The sequence below is a fragment of the Lichenostomus cassidix genome, chromosome 15 (assembly GCF_008360975.1).
Source record: "Lichenostomus cassidix isolate B80296 chromosome 15, HeHo_3.0, whole genome shotgun sequence".
Classification (NCBI taxonomy): Eukaryota; Metazoa; Chordata; class Aves; order Passeriformes; family Meliphagidae; genus Lichenostomus; species Lichenostomus cassidix.
In genome coordinates, this window is record NC_139496.1 from 2,991,320 (window position 1) to 3,014,941 (window position 23,622).

A 23,622-nucleotide genomic window follows, 5' to 3' on the forward strand; every position below is an offset into this window, starting at 1 on the left:
GGGGCAGTTTGGGGCAGGACTGCAGCCCTGTATCCTATCCTTAGAGCTGAGGGTCAATTCCCAAATAACCTGACCAAGGCAAGGATGCCCAGGCTCTCAGGGCAGTGGAAGTGCAGTTATTTTACCTTTTTTTTCAGAACTGATGCTGGAAGACCACAGGCAGGGACTGCTTCCTTGTACACTGATTCATTTACCACATGACAACCTGCTGCTCCTACGAAAATTTATATGAAGCAGAGGAGTCTGTTCGTTTTTTGCTAAGTTGTATTTCACTTTTGGCTTTTTGTATTTGGCTCTGATTTGATCCTTGCAGTGCTTGCAGAGTGGTTAGCAGAGCAGAGGGCTTGACCAGACAAATGTTCAGTAGAGGAAGCAGCAAGAGGTAACAAGTCCAGTGTCAGTTAATACAGTCACTTTTTCAGAGCAGGATTGCATAGGATTCACCTGGCATTCCTGGTGATGCACCCTTTTATGTGTATGCTGGTGGGGGGAAGGAAACCTGAATGGAAAAATATTTGACTGTTTGAGGTTTGGTTTTTTTGGATATCCAGCAACTTCAGTAGAGTGAAAGAACGTGTCTCTGGTTGATAACACAGCTGGAAATTGTGAAATGCTCTGGAGTGTAACTGAAAAATAGAAAGCAGGCTGTGGTTGGGAGGCTGAGTAGTTCTTTTGCTCTCACACCAGGCCATGGCTTTGAGGCTTTTGCGTTTTGCATACCTGATAGAATTGACATTGCCATTCCTTTTTATAAATCACTGTTACTGACAATGGTCTCACCACTAGCTCCATTTGTTCTGTTTTTCCACTGATGACTTTCTGTAAATTTTCAGTTCCTGGTGGGCTGGCTGTGTATACTTGAACTGCTTAATAGGGCAATAGGTAGAGCATTGCTTATTTTGTATTTGTGTAATCTGTAGATGCTCCTGCACTGCAAACTTAGATCCAAATTACATTGTTTAACCATAGCACATAGCTTATGGTAGAATAATATCTGCAAATCTGCGCCCTGCAGACCATCCACAGTTAGAGAGCCCTTGGCATCTTCCTTTAGCTGCTTGCAGAGTTCTTCCCATTCTTTACAACACTCAGGATTTAGCAGTGATGATATTGAATGTTCAGATGTCATAAATGCAGGCTGTGAAGCCTCACATTGAAGTGACACATTTTCCTCACAGTTTCTCCAACCCATTATCATTCCAGTTGCGTTTCGCATCTGATGGCTGTGAAAAGTGACCAAGGGAATGCAGACAAGTTACTGGATGGCGGCGTGTGTTGCAACATGCAGTGACACTGAGAAAACGTGCCAGTGTGTTAGGTAATCAGTAGAAATATTGAGAAAATAATTGCTGTTAACATATTGTGCTGGCAGCCGCCAGAACAGCACTAATTTCTGGGTCTGGTTTTGAAGATGCCGGAGCAGCCGCTGTGTTCTATATGTGTCTGTGTCTGACACAGAGCACTGAGCAGACGAGCTCTTATTCAAATTTCTGCTGGCTGGTGCCTTTCCTGGAGTCCTCTAAATAGATACAGTTCATCAGTAGAACGTTTTTTCCATATTGCATCAATTTTGAGGCCCATGACTTTGCCACCTCCCTTCTGTTAATTTTAATTTTCAGTTTGGGGTACTTGTTTGTACCTAGTGAGGACGGGGCAGAACTCAAAATGAAACTTGTGAGGTCGTTAACTCTGTGCATCACATACCTGCCCACGAGGGCTCCTTTGACCCAGACATGTTACTGCTGTCTCAGGATTTATTATGAAAGTGCAGTGCTTGCTTTTGGAAATGCCCATTCATCATGCCACAAAGACTGGTCAAACAAAATATGTTAAAAAACAAAGAAGAAAGAAAATGGTAAAGGGAAAAAAAAAAGTTTAAAATGTGTTTTTTATTTGTGTAGTGCTAAAATGAAGTCAGTGTCTGCATTCACACATTTCCAGCAGTGCAGAACAGGCCTCATGAGGTGGAAAGAGCAAGGCAGCAAACTGGGGTTTCTCATTTCTCTCCAGGCTGGAATAGGTGGAACAGGTTTGCTCCTCTGGCTGCTGCAAGAGCTTCAGGAGCAGTTTGAGCAGAGCTAGTTGTTGGTGGCTTGGGCACAGCCTGTTCTGGAACCGAGACCGCCCTGACCCAGAGCTGGCAGCAGTGCCTGTGCTTGGGAGCTTTGCCTGTAAACAGTCAGACAGCTGGAGCTCAACTTCCAGTTTTCCCTCGACTTAGGCACCTATTAGTGGTGTTTGGAGTTGCTGGCTGCCCTAAATGGCTGTGTTTGGACTGTGTATTTATGTGGAGTTGATAACCAAGTGCAATTATCACACACCTTTGACCAGCTCACCTGTGTTTTGCCCAATCTCTCTTTCTGTATCAGGCAGTAGGTCGGGGAGATAGTTAGGAAAAAGACTCTGAGAATGGTGAGAAGGGGAGGAAGAGGAGAAACGAAGATGGTCTCGCCAGGGTCCAGTCCTTCCTGGTTTTCCTCCTTGCCTGCACCTTCAAGCGTTCAAGGTGGGGTATCTTCAGGCTCACCACTGCCCAGGTTCCCTGTGCCAATGAGTGCAGTGGCATGGAGCCTTAGGAAGACGAGGGCTGAGGATGGTGCAGGTTGGGTGTCATCAAGGACAGATGGGGTTTTGTTTCACCTGGGCCTTTTGCTGTCCCAATCAAGGAATCGGATGTCTGCTGCTTTTGTGCATGGTGTGGAGTGGGAGTTGCTCTCTTACATCCAGATTTTTTCCAAAAGAGCTGTGTTTGGCGCTGAGCAGATGTAGCTTTGTGCTTATGTCCAAGCAGCATGTCCTCCTCCCGTGGTCTGGGATCAACATGTGTTGCACACACCAGGGAGTCATTCCCTGTGGAGCCTGGGGAGGGATTGCTGAAGTAGGCGGCTTTTTTCCAGGTTTCCCTTTTCCCAAAGGAGCTTGTTATTTCTGGTGCCTTGTGTATCCCAGGCAGAACAAAATATACCTATTTGAGACGATAGCAGTGTTGTTTGGTGGAAGCAGGAGCTGGTGTGATGTTGGCACATGGCTCTGGGGACCGTTTCCCAGTCCAGTCCTTGTTGCTAAGCAGTTGCCAAATGTGGCATTTTGGTCGGCAGATGTGGCTGAGAGTTTCCAGTGCAGATAATTGAAATATTGTCTTTGAAGGATGCAGATAAATGTAAGCAACTGTTATCATGGTGCTACAAGCATTTTGCTATTGTCAGGAAAAAGAAATACTTGGAAAATATGAAAATCCTTCATACTGCATGAAATTATTCAAATTGCAGTAAGACATAAAGGGCAATCTACCAGTGGAATGTATGCCATGGAGACGTGTGTGAAAGGATGAATTTTGACAAGGGAATCTCAGCAAATTTATTTGCTTGTTAATATAGCGTCAGGTAGGATGTGTCTCCCAAATTAACTCAGAAAAGTGGTAACAGCAGATGGATTTGCAAAGCTGAGGTGTGTTCCAGGTCAGTGAGAGGCAGGCAGGTTATGTGGGTTTGGTGGCAAGGGGCAGCCTGACCCCAGTAAAGCCCTGATGGAGAATGGTGTCCTGATGCAGGGATTGCTTTTAAATTCCCCGGGAGCACCCAGCCTGGCTGCAAGGCACCAGCAGTCAGCTGTGATCTCTGCTGGGCTGGATGCTCAGGCTTCAGCTTGAGCAAGTCTTGTTGCATGACTTTGTTTTGGATTGTTGCTGGGGCACACGTGCTGCAGTCAGAGATGTGGCAGTTTTTGCAGTATTTTTCCTATTTTAGCTGAGCTCTGGTATCAAGAGCATTGCACAGTGTAACTGTTTTAGTGAGGCACAACTTTGGTATCATGTCCAGTGAGAGGTAAGGATGATGGTCTGTGATGTAAGTACCACACTACAGCTCTGGAGCTTCAAAAGGTGCTGAGGCCAAACGGTGCTAAGTAATAAACGATGAGCTGCAAACCACCACGGCAGCTGTTCCTGCAGAACTGCTTAAAAAATAAAAAGCCGCCTGTGCCTTCCAGCTGCTCACCTGGATCAGTGAACAGGGCATGGAATGCATGAGCACAGAGCTGTGTTTGCCTGGTTTTGTGCCTTTCTCACAACTCTTTCACATAACTCTTTAAATAAGTAACCTACCTTTCCAAGACTTTATATATAACTCCAAACAAATGAACCAGTCTAATGGCAATGCTGCTTTAAAAATACAAATAAGAGCTGTGTGATGGAGACAAATTTAACTGTGTCTGCTCAAGAATGGGCTATAGTGATGCTGTGCTGCTGTGAGCTTCTGCAGGCTTCACTCATCTCGAGCATATTAGCAAAGCTGTTTAAAGCAGGTAGCAAAGAAGTGAGTAAAGTGTCACCAACATGGGGAGGGTTAGAAGAGCCTGAGGGCTGGAGTGGTGGGTCTGAGGAGCAGAACGTCAATCACCTGGTGCTGGCTGCTGCTGAAGGGCTCTGCTGTGGACATGCTGCCCTTCCACTTGAGCACTCACCCGTGGGAGAGCTTGATTACAGCTCTGCTGCAAGAGAGAGCAGGAGAGACTTTGGACTAACTCATAAGTAAGCAAGGAAAAGGCACATCTTTACCTTTCCTTGGCTGTCTGTGTTGTTGGGGGTTCTTTCCTCTGAGTTACTGAAAGCCTGCAGTGGGTGCCATGCAGCAGCCCCTCAGCAGCTCCCCTGGGGTCCCTCCTGACCAGCAGATTAGCAATGCTCAGCTCAATAGCTGCTGCTGGACCTGTCTTCCACAAACATCTAATCCATTTTTCAACCCATCTGCACTCCCAAGCCTGTGCAGTATCCTGTGACAGGGAGGTGCACAGCTGAATTTTGTTCTATGTGAAGAGTGTTTCCATGTGTTTGTTTAAACCTCCTGCTTGCTAATTAGGGGACAGGTGGGGAAATCAGCACACTCCCTCTCTCCTCTGTTTTATGCATATTTTATGTCTGCACAAATGGCAGTGGCAATGCAGCCCAGCTGGGGGCTATTTCCACTCTGGTGCTTTAGAACACTTGCGGTTATACAATTTATTTTGCATATGGTGGAGATAGTTTGGTAGTAAAAGTTTGGTATCTTCTTGAAGGCCATGAGAAATGTTATGTCCTGCACAGGGATTATTTTCGTTAAGGGATCAGTCAGCAGCTGGCAGCCGCAAGGGTTATGTTTCTATCACCCAAAGGGAGTGGTAGGAGGAAAAAGTTGCATTTCCCTCATTGAGCAGGTTTTGAAAAAGGACAACTTGGAGGTATTTCTTGGTCTAAGCTATGTCTTAGAAAAAGGTTTTTATTTTTTTAATTAATATGTTACATTCCTCAGTTGATGAACCTGATTCTGTCCTCCCTAACTGCATGCACTTAGTTAAATCTGAGTATAGCAAGAGAAGGAAAATCTAAGCAGGAGATAAAGCAGTGAAAAATTCAAGATGCCTCCAGAGAGAAGAGAAATGTGACCAAAGGGGAACTGTTTCTTGCTGGCCTCACCCTGATTTTTGAGGAAGAATATCTATTCAGCTGCTGGAAATAGGCTCCTTGGAGTAAAGCATCTCCTGTGGTCTAACTGGGTTTTAATGCATCTATGATTTTGCTGGGAAGGACTTGTTAGGTTTGTGTTGTAATGCTCAGAAAATGAGGAGCTGCTAAGCTCATTAGGGTGCCACTCATCGTCTGTGGTCACTGCTGAGAAGGACTCACCGCCTGGCCACAGCCAGCAAGGGTTTGTGTCTCCTCAGCCTCTCATTCCCCAGGGCCACTCCATTGCTGCCTCCCAGCAGACCCAGAGCATTTGTGCCACCTCCACTGGGGGCTTTGTCCAAAGTGGGTAAATGCTTTCTGTCAGTGAAGACCATGTGGGCTGGCTGAACCATCTTCTCTGGAGCAGTTTTTCTGGGAATTTCAGAAACAGAGCAAATGTCCCATTGTCCTGTCTGGGGTGAGGGTGGTGGCTGTCTTCATAACAGAAAGGCACAGATTTTCTTGTTTGAAACCATACCATGCAGCCACCATGACTGAAGTTAGGGTGATAACAAAGTCCTAAACACCTTATTAACAGTATGTTCCCTTGTTCATGCATATTTCTTTTCAAATAGCTGGTATTTAACACTTTTGGAGAGTAAAAGCAGTGTGTTTGTAAAGGGCTCTTCTGGGCTACCTCCATCATCTGTGGGCTATGGACTCCTGGGTTTTCTTGCAGGTGCCAAAACCAGATGGGCATCTTTGCTTCCCAGCTGCATGGACAGATCAGGACTGCACCCTGGAAATTCAGGGCAAGAATAGCTCCAGCTCTTGGAGAGGGGAAGGAGAAACCAGGTTCATCATTTGAGATGCCTCTTGAGAAGGAAGGCGAGTGTCTGAACTGCTGCAGTCAGATTTACTGGTGGCACCTGGATCTGAGGGTGGATGGGAGTGAGCAGGAGAGCCTTAAAGGATGATACAGATGAATGATCTAACAAAAAGTCTTTTCTTTTACCCACTCTGCTTCAAGACCCAAATTCCTTCATTTCTGTCCTCCCTTCTGAGGAGACTCAACATTGCTCAGGTTGTGTTGGGTACATCCAGGTCTTGCAAATGAAACTACTGTTGGTACTAGCACTGAAATGCAGAGAGCACTGAGCAGGACACTGAAAATGGTGCCATAACTGTGATCGCCACGTGATTTCAGATACTCAAGGGTACAGTAGGACTGTGTAAAAGGGGAAGAGTATCAAACTGGCCTAGTTGTGCTGATTAGAACTGTTTAAATACAGCATGTGTACAACCTATTCTTCAACAGGCTGCTATCAGCTGGGAAGCTAGACTGTTTTCCATGCTTATCTCCTTTCTTATCACCCTCTTGGTAGCAAGATCTGAATTCATGGCTCCGTTTGACCTAAGGTTTAGGTATGAGGGTGAGGTCAGGGGTGGCATGTGAGCTCCTGCCTGGCACTGCACTGTGAGGGATCTGTGTACTCTGCACACACAGTTATTGCAGGGTGGTTTTTGTTTTTTACTTATAGGTGGACTCTGATCTAATGTTACCAGCTCCCTTTATCTTTGATTGCAAAGTACCTTCTACTCTTTGGAAATGTGGGTGCATTTCTGCATACCAGTGTGAAGAGCAAGACAGTGGGAAATGAGTTCTCTGTGTACAGTGTGATTTCTTCTAAATTCTTTGCTTTTCTTTGTATCTTTAGAGAAGCAGATGCTGCCTCGAGCTTTGCATCTTTTGTATATGGGCAGACCTTAGAATAAAATAATAGCTGATGTGGCAGAAAATGACAGAGGAGCCCACTGCATGCATACCACTGCCTTTCTGTTTTTCAGAGAGACTGCTCAGTTCCTCTGTTGGATTTGGCTGGTTAGTTCCCAGAACTCTGCATCACTGAACCCGGTGTCTGAAAAGGTCTTTACCTGGGTAAAGCCAGTCTGGCTGTATGAAAGTCTTTGGGAGAAGCAGAGAACATTCCCTGACTAATTTATCTGTAGGGGGTATTTTCTTGCCACTCTACCATCCTTTTATGCATGACTTAGCTTCCCAGCCGACTAAAGCCTTTGAAGTTAGATTGCAAATAGCTCTTCAGCTGTCCCTTCCCCCCATCTAAAATAGGGAAACCAGAACAACCATTGCTGTGGAAAGAGCCTGCCTTGTTACATGGCTTCCCAGTGTTAACACCCCTCTCTTTTCCTCCTTCCTTTCCCCTACCTCCTCCTCCCCCCATAAAGAAGCCCTTTTTTTCCCCCTTTAATAAGATCTACTTAAGACTAGAGGGAAAAGGCCATGGTTCCATGAGATGGTAAATCCAATTTTAGGGTGTTTCATATGTGATGAAAAACACTGTGGCCACATGACGCCGCCCCTGAATTGGCACACATTCGCCCTGCCAGTTCGGATTTGTCCACATAATGCAGGAGGGGCGACTGTCCAGGCAAGCCTCACATGGGGGCACACATGGGCTGCCCAGGCCTCCCTGAGCTTGGGCTGGGGGCCAGGGACTCCCCTTCTCATACTCTCACTGTATTTTGTGACCTGCCCAGTTGGATGTCCACGCTGGTCTCTGCTCAGATCTCTGCAGTTGGGGCATCTGGAAGTTTCCAGTCTCGGTGCTGCTGAATGTGGACCCCAAGCATGTTATGTTGGCCTCTGCCTGCAGACACCGGAGAGTCTCTTGTGCATAGGAAGCCCAGAGGCAATGTCTGGCTTCTCCAAATATTCCTTCTGCAAGGATCTTGCCAACAGGAGCAGTGTAACCACATCTTATGCCATGAAGTTTGCAGTTCAGAGCCTTCTTCTCCTGTTGGAAGAGAAAGACTTGAATTAAACCATCCCCTTGGTGGAAGGTGATGCATTCACTAAAAGAGCAACTCCCTCAACCTAGCCCTCTTTGCCCATTCATCTCTTCAGGCTTTCTGCTGAGGCAGATCTGGCAGCTGTTTTCCTGCTGGCTTAATTCCTGGCTTTCAGGATTTCTGTCCTAGGAAGCTCTTGCAGTGGGCTCTTGAAATCCACGTTGAAAACTGGCCTGTGATGCTGTCTTGCCAAGAGAATGGATATTTAAAAGTACTGAATGATGATCGAATGTTCTCCCCTTGGGATCACATTCCTCAAGTTGTCTTTTCTCTCAATCAGTAAAGATCTATTACCTCAGACTACACCATGTGGGCTTCCCATTTCTGTCTTCTTGCTTCACCTGGAGTTGTCTGTCCTTCCCTGCATCACTCACTGAATGAAAGAAGTTTTTAGCCTCATGGAAATGCCTAGAGGCTGCCTGAGTGGGTGTTTCTTACTCCAGGATCCATTTCAGCTTCTGGAAGGAAGAATCCATGCATCATTTCCTACAGCCACTGAAGCTTCTATGTACAGTCAAGCTAAAACAGCCTGAATCCCTCCTGTTCAATCATTAATTTTCTCCCATTTTTTGTGGGGTTTCTGTGTCGACCATTTAATGCCCTGTGTCACACCAGGGGCTTTGCTTTGGGAAATACTGATTTAAGCTACTGCTCTGTTCCTTTCCTTGGAGATGTTGATGTTATTCCACTGTCCTGCAGGGAGACAGGATAATCCCCTCTGGAGTCTGAAATGGGGCCTCAAAGTGTCGAGACCCATTGCAGCTGCTCAATTGCATATGAGGGCCTGCAGGAAGTGTGGTGTGGATTTGCATGAGGCTGGGATGCTCTTTGGCACTGCTGTCCATCCTACAGGACTCATTTTAGCTTGTTTTGTCATCTTAATTCACTGGGTTTTCTGATGATGGCATGGACTGTCAGGCAGCCTTCCAGCTCTCCTGCTGTCCTTAAAACATAAGTCAATTTACTTCTGTTCCTGGTGTCAGAAAATACTGGAAATGAGTGAGGAGACCTTTTCCCTTTGCAAGCATTAGCCACACGTGTCTCCCCCTTTCAAGAGCCTTTCCTGCCCTACACTGAAAGCCCAGTTGAGCTCCTTCTCTGCCTCCTTCCAAATCCCAACTTGTGGCATCTCCCCAGCATGGTCTAATTAGGGAGGAGCACACTGTGAGACACAAACAAGCATGTGGCATTTCCTCACCCCTGTCCCCCTCTTCTGGAACCCACAGGGTCTTCTGGGGAACTCTCCCTTCTATCCTTCTGTGATTTAAAATATCAGCTCAAAGTTCCCTCTTGGCCTTAGGAAGAAAAGTAAGTGGAGTAAATTGGGCTGGTGTTTGCAGTGCTGTTTGTTTACAATGAGCACTTGGATATTATTGTCACTTGTTTTACTCGTTGGGCAGCCCTGTAGGTGTGGGGAGCATTGTCTGTGCCAAAGAAGTGCTGCAAGTACCAGACCAAAAGACAACCTGAGCCAACACAGTGTGTGTGTCAGATGGGATATTGTCATCACAGAGAGCTTGAATTCTCTTTTTCTGGTAGTGAGAGGTACTTTGGCAATTGGTAACAGAGAAACCAAAACACCCAAGGAATGTCTCTCTTTCTGTGTGAAATCCCTGTTACATTACAGCCTTTTCGGTGTCCCTTTTTGTGGGACACAGCATTGAGTCCATCACTCTGATCTGTGTGTTTGCAGCCTTTGCTTGTGAGTTCATTTACAAAGTGCTGTATGAATATATAACTATATAAAAATCTTGCAGTCTTCTTTTCTGGAGATAGAAACACACGTTGCTGGAGATATTTTATAATAACTGATTTGTAATATGTAAATCTTTCCATTTGCCAATTACTGAGCTGGACATTTTATTATAGTGCAAACACCAGAAAGTCGTCCCAATTAAAAGCTGCTGTAGTTGCACTCGCAGGCTCTGACGGCTGCAGGAGGACAGGAGCTCTCTCAGCTGCCCAGAGGAGGTTGAAAGACCTGACTAACCCACGGGGAGGAGGCAGCAACCTAATTCCAGCATCAGTCCAGGCTGCAGTGGTGGTGGGCTGGCCACCACGAGCCACCACAGGCACTGGGGACAGCACAGTGACCTGACCAGGCTGGGAAGCTCACCCAGGAAGGTGCAGGCAGCAGTTTGCTCTATGTTTTTGCTGCTGCTGTAGCTGGACTGCTGACAAACCACCTGGAGAGGCTCTGCCCTCCTGCACTCTGCATGTAACACCAGCAAAGCACCGCCCTTGTGTGTGTTATTCCCGAGGCAGGGCTATAATTATGGTTAGCAAAGTAAAAATACTTGTGTGCTCTGTAAATAAGGTGCAGAGTCCGCCTTGTTCACGCCTGACACCGCGAGGTGTGAATGCTCAGCACAGTCCCTCTGCCATGTCACCGTGCCCGAGCATTGCTCTCCCAGCAAGACAGGAGGGCAGCTCAGAGCCACAGCTCCTCCTCATGTGCTTTGCCAAGAACGTGTGGAACCTGCAAGCTAAAAGCAGATTAAAAACGAACAAAGCAATACTCCCTTAAGCCCTTGCTGGGCTTGAAAATTTTGAGCTGCGAGAGGTACTTGGTATTTACTCTGTTAGCAAAGTGAATGGTGGAATTCTCTGGGCCAAACTTGAAAGTTTTTCAGTGAAGTTGTTGTGGAGGAAGAGTTGCAAGTGGCTGTTTGGTGTCCCCAGGCTTCATTTTTGTTCTGGATGGTGGCATAAAAAATGTGACAGGTTTGAAATTCTCATTGTCTGGACAGTGCTCTGCTGAAGGAGTCTTGGAAGAGAATGTGTGTTAGACAACTTGAGCTGGTTTCACCCAGGGATCATGGCACTAGAGCCGTTTCCCTTGTCAAACACAGAGCACAGGCAGTGAGGGGCCTGGTGTGAGCCCAGGGGAGGCAGCTGGAGTTTTGGTATAGGAGGTCAGAGAGATCTGGAGTCTGTTTTTGACTCTGTTAGTGACTTGGTGTATGACCCTCTTTGGCCAGTTGTCCTCTCCTCCTCACCTCTGAGGGCTTTTCTTTCCTTGCTTTTTTGTAAGAATAAAGTGCGAGATGATAACTTGTGAATTTTTTTCAATCCTTGGATGGACTTAATCCAAAACCAAGTGATGACTGTTTAACCAGGTTAGGAAACTTTTCTGTCCAAGAGTCCCTTCTGATTTTAGTTCTAGCTTTATTGAAAAACATGAAGGCTAATGCCCTTGCACTGTGCTGAATGCCATCGATCCTGCATTTCATTATTTTGATTCACCAGAGCTCAGCCAGGTAATGCCAGAGTAGTTGCTATGTTCAGTGGTACAATTCCCTACCTCAAATAAAAGTAACTTGGTACCTAGCAGAATGTTTAAGCAAAATTAGCTATAAGCTGATGGTATTCAAAATGTGTTCTGAAATTCTGAGTAAATGCTTTATCAGATGGCGTTTTAAAAGGAAATGGAGGGATGTGAAGCTCCTCTGCCTTTAAGAAAGGTACTGAACCATGTGTACAATGAAGGTCCCAATCACTGCCAGTATCAGTGCTCCTCTGGATCAGGGGCTAGAACAGCCTCCTCACATCTGCAACCTGCCAGTTCTGCATGCAAATATTAGGATGTAGTTTCTTTTCTCTGCAGGTATTAACATTTGCTTGCAGAATGCTGGGTATGGCTCTGAGGTGGGATCGATAGCCTGCATTCAGTGGCTCTGCCCTGTCACTGTTCCAGCTGATGCGCGAGTGGCATCCCAGGATCTTCCTTCATTTAACTTAAGAGTCTCTGCACACTGTGCTGGTGTTAAAGGTGGCAATTAACATTTTGGGTGAACAGTGAATGAGGCCATTTATAACCAGTTACGCTGACATGAATCTCTCCCAACAAATTTGCATCATTAAAGAACCTTTGGAAAAATGTGTCATGCGTATAATTAAATACCTGTTTTGCTAACTCTTAATTTAATTAATCCAAAGTAAAGATGGCAGCACAAATTAATTTAGCTGGAAATGGCTTTTCTCTCAGTGGGCTGAAGGGAGATTTTCTGGTGGCATTGTACCAGATGACCTCAGAAACAGGCAGGTGAACTCCAGGACTGACTGACACAGGTTTTTTTGACAGCGATGGCTGTGACATTCTCATAGCAGTATGTATGTCATCCGTCAGCTCACTTTTTTCTGCTTGTGAGAGCAAAGAGGGAGGCCAGCTAGAAGGCAGTTTCTTTGAGAGGACAGCACAGGTGCTTTTCAGCTCTACCCTGAGAGGTATTTGGTAGCAACCATAGTATATCCAGGTTCAGACAGGTGAATGAAAAGAAATTCAAATAACAGAAGATCTTTATATGTCTCCCCTTGGTTCTTCTGTCTGCACCTTGATCTCTTTCACTTGGTGCCTACATTTTTCCCCCTTAGATACGAGCAGTTACAGGAAAGTCATCCACTTTAATATTCGTTACTCTTAACTTTCTTTAAAGACTTCCTTGTAGATGATCTTCTTTTGGTTTGACCTCTTTCCTAACCTTGTGATTCTTTCCCTCTACCCCCTGTGCCTTTTCTGATCTTTTTCTCCCTGCCATTTAATCTCTTTCCCTCTCCCTATCCGTCTTGCTTGGGATAAAACTGGAGCACAGACTGTGTGCACTGTGCAAGTGGAGGTGAGTTGTCAGCCCAACTTTGTAGGAAGCAGGGAATCTGTTGTTGCTTCCTATAGACCCATCTGAGCAGTAGAAGTGAAAAAAAAATCTTTCAGTCTTTCAAACACACTGGTTATTGCTATAGCAATTCTCATTTCAGCTAAAGTAAAAATTAATGCATGTATGGATGAAGGAAGCTCTGTGCCCTAAAGCATGGAATCTTGCTAGTCCTGCCACCTCTCTGCAATTTCAGGACTGGCTTTTTCTGTGTGCTGTTACCTTCAAGAGAGAAAACCAGCCTCATTTATCAGGCAGGACTCATTGGTACTGAGGCTGATCAGAGGCTGGTGGAGATGGCAGTGGGCTCTGGGTGACGGGCAGGAGCACACAAGTCTCCTGTGGCAGGGCTGGCTGGGACAGGCTCAGGGCTGCTGGTGCTCCAGGATGGGAGGTTGTGAGGGCTCTGGGAGGGTGCAGAGTCCTGCAGGAGGGACTGGGGAGAATTTTTGTCTTGACACTGCCTGGTGCTGGTGCTCCCCTGAGGCCTCATGAGGTGACTTTTCTCCATATCCCATCAGATGAGATGAATGTGAACTTGGAGCTGATTTTGTCTGTCTTTGGTAGTCTGAACACTCCTGCCTTTCTATCCAATGCCGACCTTTAGCATCATCCAGCATTTGCAATTGGAGCCAGTGCTTTTAACAGGGCCTTTTGTGTTCACTTACTGAAAACCAGGGTCTGTTTCACAGGAATCTTGTTTACACCTGCCACAGTCGTCCTCTTTGCTCTTCCTCTGCTCCTTTCACTGGAGCTGCAGTAGTTGACACTGCAGAATGTCCTTTCATTCCCTGGCATCCTCGGCATGGGACGTGACTGCAATAGAGCAGCTGGGGAGAGGGTGCAGGGTGTGAGACCCCCTGAGGAGTGTGAGCCAGATGTGGGCAGCCCAAGGGCATGAAACAGCTGGGCTTTGGAAAGACTCCAGTGCAATGGGTTATACCTCCACTTCTTTGTTAGCTGTTCATTTTAGGATTTACAAAACAGCCCTCGTAGTCCCCCCTGCATGTACAGATGCACTGAAGTGACTCTGTGACTACGGGGGAGTCCCCTCTCCGTCACCAATGCCAGGGGTCGATAGCTCTTGCTCAGGGCTTGCCAGGTGAATGGTGTCTCCTGTTGGGCATTTTGGGCACTAAAATTAGTGGCTTTTTGGGGGTGACCCAGGCGCCGTGGGAGGCGCTGAGTTGGTGCCGCAGCAGAGGAATGCGGGGAAGCCAGGGTGAGGGGAGGTGCCAGGACTGGAGGATTTGCACAGCTGCTGTTGCAAGCGTCGTGCTCAGCCTGCTCTCTGGTGGTGGCTGCTGTAGCTGAGATGACCTTTGATAAAATGGGAAACATTTGGAGTGATTCGGATAGTTGTGGTTGCTCAGTTTCACACAGCGACAGTTTGTAGCACAGTCAACTCAGCTGCTCCTGCTTTTGTTTGCATACCCCAGTAAAAAATTCACAGGTTAAGAACCAAATCACAGCGGCTTCAGTGTGAAAACTGCCAACAAAGTCTGCTCCTCAGCAGCTCTTTGCAGAACTTCCAGATTCTCCCATGTCTGATACCACTTTTTCCTTTCAGACTGGGGAGACTGATAGGAGAGCAGGCAGAAGAGGCACCTGCTGGCACAAAATGTAGAGGAAATAATAAATATCTTTGGGATCTACAGTCAAATTTGGGTGAAAGCAGCCAGCAGGTTCCAAAACTCTTGCCAGGGTTGTGATACAGAGAGGCACTTGATGGTGACAGACCGCTTGATGGTGATTTCTTCCAAGCTCAGCTGGGCTGCCAAAGCTCCCAGGGCAGTGGGAGGACTCTGGCCAGGAGGAGAATCCCTACTGTCCCCTGGTCTGTGCTGGGGAACACGGGGAGGCTCTTCACTGACATCAGCAATGTGAGACATATGTTTGGAGAAGGTTACAGGGACCCTGTCCTGCCTGCTGTCATCACCCTAGTCAAAGATCAACCCCTTTTGTGTTTCCTAGATAAACTGTCAGTGAGTGGATGTGTCTTCCAGAGTATTTGGTTACTCTGTTTCATATTAGGGTTTTGATACCTGATGGATGTGACACTCATACATGTGGATTTTTGGTGCTGTAGACACCTCGAGGACTGAAGTGCCTGTAGGACAGAGTGTGCTGTTGAGGAGGGAGGTAGTTCCTGAGACTTTCCTGTTGTACAAGACCTAGTCAGGCAGCTTTGAGACTTCAGAACAAGCAGGCACCCTCTGTTTTAATCCAGTTTCCATCTCTTTGGCAGCAGAGGTAGGACATAGTTTTGGCATTTTCTATAAGTCTCTATTTCTTGTGGCTAGTAAAATATTCATTTTGTCCCAAAACACAACACAGGCTTTGTCTTTGAATCCCAGCATTTATGACTTTGACATTTAAAAGCATTTTAACCAGATTTGGCATTCTTTTTCCCGTGTGAATTGCTGTGGTCTAGCCAAGACAACTTTTGGTAGCAGCAACCATGTGGAGGTATTGTCTTTCCACAATTAGAGGTTAGGAGTTGACAGCAAATGAGCCAAGGATTATAATTGAAAAACAGGGTAATTATTTGTACATGGAGAAACCAAGGAATAAAACTCATGGTGTAATATACCTATGAGTACTAGATGCAAATAAGAGATAATGCATCTTGCAGTGAAGGACGTCTGGGTTGTGTGCATTTCACCAAGCATGGGAGCAATTCCTCCTGCTCCATAGAAGCTGAGGGTTTTGTTCAGCTGGTGCTGATGCTCTTTTAGAAAGCTTTTACCTCTCTGATTCCTGAGGTCTGACACGGAAGAGAAAAGCTTCAATAGGCACCAGCTGCTCAGTGGGCCCTGTCTTTTCAGAGCATCGCTCGCTTTTCTCCATTCCCAATTAAAATGTGTGTTAAACTTAGCTTTTGTTTGAAGCAGCCCAGCGCTGTGGTATTTAATGTAAAGAGAATGTGCTCGTCACCTTTTCTCTCTCTTTTGTGGCAGGGTCAGCATTCCTCAGGGGAGGACATGGAAATCTCTGACGACGAGACCAACCCTGCGCCCATCACCAGCGCGGAATGTGCCAAAACCATTGTGGTGAACTCCTCCGTCAGCAACACGGCCGTGATGGCCCCGTCCATCCCCCCGCTGCCACCACCGGGATTCCCTCCTCTTCCTCCTCCTCCACCTCCCCAGCCAGGCTTCCCCATGCCTCCCCCGCTGCCCCCACCTCCGCCACCCACTCACCCTGCTGTCACGGTGCCCCCGCCGCCGCTGCCCGCCCCGCCCGGGGTCCCTCCGCCCCACATCCTGCCCCCGCTGCCCCCGTTCCATCCCGGCATGTTCCCGGTCATGCAGGTGGATATGATCAGCGTCCTGGGCAACCAGTGGGGTGGCATGCCCATGTCCTTCCAGATGCAAACTCAGATGCTGAGCCGCATGATGCAGGCACAGAACACGTATCAGTATCCACCTTTCATGACGGGCCGGATGCAGTTTGTGAATCTTCCTCCCTACCGCCCTTTCTCCATGGGAGCTGCTCTCGCCCGCGGGCAGCAGTGGCCACCGCTGCCCAAATTTGACCCCTCAGTTCCACCCCCGGGTTATGAGCCGAAGAAGGAAGATCCCCACAAAGCCACTGTGGATGGAGTCCTCCTGGTCATAGTGAAGGAACTAAAGGCCATCATGAAAAGGGACCTGAACCGCAAGATGGTCGAAGTGGTGGCATTCCGGGCATTCGATGACTGGTGGGACAAGAAGGAACGTCTGGCAAAGGTAGGCTTTCACATGCCCTATAGTGCATGTGTGGGGGCTTTCCCTGCTGGAGGGAGCTGGCATTCTCCTGTTAAAGATGGTGTCACAGGATGAGTTTGGCTGCTCCTGCAGACAGAGCTCCAGCATGTGGGACAGTCCTCTCCACAGTGCTCCTTTCAGGAAGGCCTTCAGAAGTGGTGGAGGGATGTCTCTTACACCTCAAAAGTTCTGGGTTATTTCCTTCCCCTCATTTCCTTTCCTTTTTCCCTCTTATTGCAGTATTGTTAGGGCTTGAAATGTGAAAAGTTAAGCTGATGTTTTTGGGTTTTGGTGGTCTGGGGCAGTGCTGGCTGCCCCAGGAAGGCGTTTGCAGAGGAAATCTCCCCGAGATCAAGACAAATATGCAAAGGCATCTCCTATACAAGAGGAAGCTGAAGTTTAGCTCCTAAAAAACTGAGGTTAGATGTAAGAGTGTTTGAAACCACCAAGACTCTGTTTTGTGTTCCCCACTTCATGCAATGAGATTTGTGGGTAATTTCAGTTCTCCTCCCTCCCCAGTGCATGTATGAAGCAGCAATTAACTCAAAAGCTGAACATTGGCCAAATACACGAAGAGTTCCAGGGATTAGTTGAGAAAACAGCTTTGCATGAATCCTCTGATCCTTTTCTCACCCAATTTGAAGTGTACCTCAGCCAGCAAACAGCTCTGTGATCTAACGTGTGGTGAATTTGTCACTACCCAAAAAAACCTAACACTACAGAAAGGTTAATGCAAGCCTAAAAATTACCATTGCAGTGAATTACTGTAAAAATATCAAAACAAACCACAATCTGCAGGTAAATGTTTCAGATGTCAGTTTTCAGAGCAGTATCCTCACCACCTGCTTTTGTAAACCAGTTGTGTGTTAACTCTGGTGCCTGGGAGAGCTCCTTGGCTTTCTGGAGAGGTTGGTAATGCTGCTGCTTAACAGCTGTTTTATGACAGTGTAATTTGCTCTGGTTTAGCACTGGCTGGCATGACGTGCAGCAGAAACCCTGTCCCTCTCCTCCTGACTAACACTCAGAGCTTCTCCTCCTGCCAGCAAGCATGTGCTGACAGTGTTGGAGGAGGCCTCTGAGTTTCCAGGGCAATGAAGGAAACAGATCCAGCAAATAGTTGCAAAAACAGCAACTGAAATACTCAAGAAATTGGTTTAAACCAGACATCTGCGGTGAAGAAGCAGAAGCAAGTCAAGGCAGATCTTCAGGCTCTTTTACATCCCAAACTATGGCTGGATTTGGTGTGTTCTTCCCTCACCTGGGATTTGTAAGCCATTTTGGGAAGGGAAGCTGAGTGTACCACAGCAACTTGCCACAGGTCATGTTGGATGTGAGCAGTGTAATTGAAAAGATGAAATTGCTGTGTGGAAAACCATGTGTGCTCTCTGTCCAGGAACAGAGACGCCAGAACCATTTCTGCCCCAGGGCACGTGTTAATGTTGTGTGCAGAAAAACCTCACAGATTTCAGAGCCTCCTTTCTGCTAGAACTGGTCACCCTGGTGTTGGTGTGGGACAGGATTCCTTCTCAGGCACAAGCTGCCTGCTTTTGCAGGAAACAAAATGTGAATAGTTTAAAGTGTACCCTCCCATTGCTGGTGTCTGTGTGTGTGTGAGGCTGAAAATGTATGGGGTGAGAGCTGTGAAAGGAGCACGTTGCTAGGGAAGGCAGCAAATTCCACGGACCTTTCCTGCCTGAGCTAGGGGAAAGCTTTTCCATGTTCCCAAATGCAGGGATGGGTTTAGGTTTGAAAGCCTGAGTAAAATGCATTAAGCAGAGTGCCAGGAATAACCAGTCATCCCTGGCCACGGAATGCTGCCGCTTGGATTCTTGCCTTGATATTCCCATTACTCTTGTCCCTTATTAGCGGGAGAGCTGAACTTGTGCTTCCTCTTTGGTGATTACAGCCCACTCCAGCATGTGAGCTCTGTTAAGGTGTGCAAGAGAAACTGTCTGGGTGTTGTGCCATGAGCTGATGCAAGTGTCACCTCCAGTGCCCCTGGCTTGGGCAGAGCATGATGTGCCACTCTGTGTGACATTCTCCTGGCTCATCCAGCTCTCCACGGCTTTACAGGACTGAATTCCTGCTCTTCCTTCAAACCTCAGCTCTGGGGAAAAAGATTTGTTAAGACTGCATGTCTATTTTGTTGACCCTTTGGTGTTTCACCTAAATATTTTGATGTTCCTGTTCCCAGGACTGGAGCCTTCTGACAGGTTTTGTGGACTTGGGCTGTGGTTGCTAAGGAAACACAGGGATGTGTGTGATTTTTAAGGCACTTACACTCAAAAGAAGGAAGGTGTTCCCAACTGGAAGGTCTGGAGTTGCTTTTAGTTATGTGGGTTAGCAAAGGGAGGTAGATAACACATTGTTGGGCTGACTTGCCTAAAACACACTCAAGTTATTTGTATTATTATGTTTGTATTATTATTGCAGTTCTATTTCCTTTCAGGTGTGGGGCACCTTCAGATGCCCTCAGAGGAGCTGATGCCTGGGCAGGGCAGTGATATTTCCCAAACCTTGACTGTGTAAATGGTTTCCAGAGCTTGTGTCCTTCCCAGGAAACTTCCCCTCTCAAATGTGCCTTCTCTGTTGCAGGCGTCTCTCACTCCAGTGAAGTCTGGAGGAGAAGTGGAGGAAAAACCAAAGCCAAAGGATCGAATTGCCTCTTGTCTTTTGGAGAACTGGAACAAAGGAGAAGGGCTGGGATATGAGGCAATCGGCTTGGGCATTGGGTTACGAGGGGCCATCCGGCTGCCATCCTTCAAGGTGAAAACAAAAAACTGTCTTCTTAAGCTGACATTCCCCAGAGGAACCTTAGGAGGACAGACCTCGCTAGGTTTGTGCCCCAGAGCCCTCAGGCTGTTCACCCCACTCTGTGTTCACTCACAGGGTTGCTTCTGACAGCATCATTATAACCCCCCAGGACCAGAGCAAGGACCCTCTGTCCCAGCATCAGCTTTTCATCCTCCACTTGTGTGAATTGTCTGTAGAGGATCTCCCTGCTGTGCAAGGGAAAGGGGACATATTGTGTTCAGGGCACAGCATTTCAGCATCCTCATAAAAATACACTTATGCTCATAGTCTTTTACACGGTTGTTGTTTTGGTTGGAATGTCTGATGGTTTGGCAGCTGAGTCTCACCTGAAGTTTGCTTAAATCCTGTCTCCTCAGAAGCACAGGGTATCCATTTTAAAAAGCATCTTAAAAGAAGTGTGGGGTAGAGGACTGTAGAGGGCTTTCCTGAAATCAGGATTTTTGAATGCACAGAATGTGCAAGTAAAGGCTTGCGATGAGAGATTCTACAGTCTTTATTTAGAGTAAAACTTGCTTTGAGGTTCTTTAAGATGCCAGGAGCTTAGGCTTTCTTTCTGTTCTGCTACATCTCAGACACATGGATTTTTCAAGAGTTTTCTCTGTCATGCTCCAAGTACCTGGTGATGACATGCACCATGTGGTCCCCAGGGTGTTTTCATGCAAATTGAAGGGGTAGAATTTCATTCAGAGTGAAATTCTGTTTGCAAGTAAATAAAGAGATCAAGAGCTGGGAAGTGGCCCTTGGTTTCTTCATGTAAGTGACCACAGCAAAATAAAGAAGTGGCAATTTGCTTAAGAAGTTGATTTCTGCTGTTTCTAAACTTTCAGAAATGCTAATTGTGTCTTTTGTTCAGGTGAAAAGAAAGGAGCCACCTGAAGCTGCCTCAGCAGGAGATCAGAAGAGAATCCGGCCCTCTACTTCTGTGGATGATGAAGATGAAGGTTTGCAAAGCACATTTGTTTGAAAGATGAGAGCAGATGCAAACCCCACGCAAGCTGAATCCCTTTAAACTTCACAGCAGTGTGCTCACTCACAGTTAAACAGAGTCAAGGATCTGAGCCAAACCCTGCTTCTCACAGAGCTCTGATCAGCTGGGAGATGGCCCCTCTGGGTTCAATTATCTGAAATTCACTGGTGGGAAGTTTAGGACCCACGTTTTAAGAATCATTCATAACCTATTTTAGCTGTGCTGGGCCCCAGCAGAAGGAGCTCAGATGGGTTCATGGGCTGTTTGGGGTGTGCTCACAGCTCACTGGGACATGGTGGGAGGAAGCACGTAACAGTTTGCTCTGCATTTGATTTGAAAAAGAGACTGAAGTTATTTGCCAGAAAAATCTGTTTAAAAATGTCTTGACACGATTTCCTATAAGTAGGGAAGAGTAAAGAGGGGACAAAGCTTTGAATACCCTTTGTTTTGCATAAAAACATGGGTTAATATTAAAGTTGATTCAGACTAACAGGTGGTTTTGAAGCCAGAAAATAAAACCAAAAAACATTAAAATCACGTTACCCATCCTAACCTCGGTCATGCCATGTCTCCTGTCTGCTCTGCCTAGAGAGTGTCAACTTAGGCCACCCACATTTTGCCATCAGCTCTGTGACATCAGCAAGTCTCTTCAGGCCTGGGGACCCTCACACCACATGGGCCCTTCTTATCTTCCAAAAGAAAAATGTTTCGCTTATGTAGCTAACTCTTTCCCTCCTTCCCAAGGTATTTGATGGTAATTTCTGTTGCTTTTGCTCCTCAGAGTCAGAGAGGGACAGGGATGCTTCTGATACAACATCTGACCTGTCAAAGAAGGACGCAGAGGCAGTGGGGTTGCGACGGCGACCAGCAAGGCCATTGGAGCTCGACAGTGAGGGAGAAGAAGGAGATGAGACATCAGGGAAAGAGGAAGAGTCCTCCTCAGAGAAGGAAGAGGAGCAGGAAGAAGAGGGAGGCTTGGTGAAAGCAGCACCTGGCAAGGTGTGTTGGTTTGTGACTGCAGTCTCAATGCTGTCTGTCATTAAAAAGGGGCCTGGTAATGCCAGATGCCAAAGTTCCCTTTCCTAGGAGATGATGCTCCTGGTGGGGTTTGTCCTCACAGAACCTCTGTAAGGTCACTCCCTCTTCATGTTCTCTGACCAGCCCCGCTGAGAGTCACTGGTGGTTACTGCACTGACAGCCAGGTCACAGGTCAGGCACTGTTCATTTTTGGCAATGCTTTCTTGCAAAGGAGGAAGAGGAGGATGAGGAGGATGAAGATGATGAGGATGAAGATGACGATGAAGATGAGGATGAAGATGATGAGGAGGAGACAGGCATAGACACAAGTGACAAGGAGGAGGAGCAGGACTCCGAGGAGGGTAAGCAGCTCCAGTGGAAGCAGCAAGCATCACCTTTGGGTCAGCTGTGGTCTCCCTTTTGCATTTGTGAGCTGATTTTGTTCCTTGTGCACCTCCTTGCACTGATGGGGAGTTCTACTCAAGATAATGCACAGAGATGTGTTTAGTTGTTCTCTGTGAGGTTTCCATGATTCCTCAGTCAGTGGGTCCCTTTACAGTGGCTCTCCAGCCCCTACCTGATCTCAGCCCAAACTGGCAGAGGGGCAGAGGTCTCAAAGACAGCTAAATGTGTCCTTGCTTTGTGAACCAGGAGTGGCTGGGAGGAGAAGGGACCAGATTTCAAACAAGGGTAATTTGGCTGCTGATAACTCTGTTCTATCAATCAGTTCCTCCTCTGGAAAGTGGTAGTTTCCACTTTCTAAAGCCATGTGTAAAGGCAGCAGAAAATCTTAGTAAAAGATACAATGCACCAAGAGACCCACATGGGCAAGGTGCCAGGCAGCACTGCTCCTGGAACTGCCTGTTGTATGGTGATTGTTGTAAGCAGCCAGAAACAGGATTTATAAATCTCTACAAAAATAAATAATTGGGAGGCCACTCCTTCAAACCCACATGCTGCTGTTGATGCTGTTTTCACAGTCTTTTAGTGGAAGGGGTATTTGCTCCTGATTGCTTAATAAAGCCAGAAAGCAGAACTAATGGCAATTTGTTCTTATAGATGTAGCAAGTCCCTCGTCTTCCAAGGCTGAAGTTGAATCATCTGATGAAAGTGAGGATTCCTCTGAATTCGAGTCAAGTTCAGACTCGGATGATGAAGATGAGGAGGATGATGATGATGAAGATGAGGAGGAGGAAGAGGAGGAAGAGGTGGCTGAAGATCAAGGCAGAGAAGCCATGGTTGCTGAGCCAGAGCATGAACCTGCTGGTCATGAGATTCCTGATGATGAGAGGGAGACTATTTTGGACCTGTATCCTGTGGATGACTACATGGATGCAACAGGCTTGGGACTTGCTGAGCCAGCTTTGGCAGTGAAAGATGAAGGCAGTGAAGAAATCAAGGCAGGGGAAAGTGAGTTTGGCCAAGTCCCAGGGGCATCTCTTGCTGCTGAAGCTCTGAAACACTTGGTTATGGAAAGAGACCAGGAGACAAAATGTGCACTCTCTCCCATCTGTAGGCCAGGTATGCCCTTCCATGTGCTTTGGAGTTTTGTTACATTTCCAAGTAAATTTTCTCCCAGCATCCACTGTGTATGGGTTTGTATTTCTCTTGTTCTCTTTCTTCTTCCAGTCTTGGCTCTAGGCTAGGGATTATCTGTACAGGGAAAGAGGCCTGTGCTGAACTTTCCTTCCTAGTAAGGAGCTTTACATGAGCCATCTGCTACTAAAAATACTGTGGTTACTGTATCCAGAATCTTATCCTGGGCCAGTTTAGTTGGAGTCCTACAGGAACTGAACAGTTGTCATCGTCGGAGGGTGACTGATAGGGTGGTGTGGTGGCTGAAGCTCAAGATAGAAAAGCCATGGTTGCTAAAACAGAACAGGAATGTCACTACTGGCTCTTTTTGGTTTTAATATCGAAACAGTATGTGACTGAGAAGCTGTATGGGGCAGGTGAGTGGAGTCTCAGAGTTATGTATTAGTTTTCTGGAAGAAGGAAATTGTCTTCAATCAGTACAGAGTTGTATGTAACCCAAGAAAATTGGAAACCTTTTACTAGAACAAGAGTAAGATGCATAAAACTTGACAGCTGAGGCGAATCAAAAAGTTAAAACTGGAGCCAACAGGGAGGGTG

General features: G+C 46.8%; 1 protein-coding gene across 1 annotated transcript in view; it reads left to right on the forward strand.

Moving 5' to 3' along the window:
• Positions 1 to 23,622, forward strand: part of SETD1B (SET domain containing 1B, histone lysine methyltransferase) — a 48,954-nt gene that overhangs the window by 14,579 nt on the left and 10,753 nt on the right. Inside the window, exons 7-12 of the mRNA XM_085075505.1 lie at positions 15,903 to 16,673; positions 19,287 to 19,457; positions 20,359 to 20,446; positions 21,254 to 21,471; positions 21,722 to 21,851; positions 22,549 to 23,010. Of these exons, the coding sequence (XP_084931631.1) occupies positions 15,903 to 16,673; positions 19,287 to 19,457; positions 20,359 to 20,446; positions 21,254 to 21,471; positions 21,722 to 21,851; positions 22,549 to 23,010 (1,840 nt within the window). The remainder of the gene's footprint in view (positions 1 to 15,902; positions 16,674 to 19,286; positions 19,458 to 20,358; positions 20,447 to 21,253; positions 21,472 to 21,721; positions 21,852 to 22,548; positions 23,011 to 23,622) is intronic.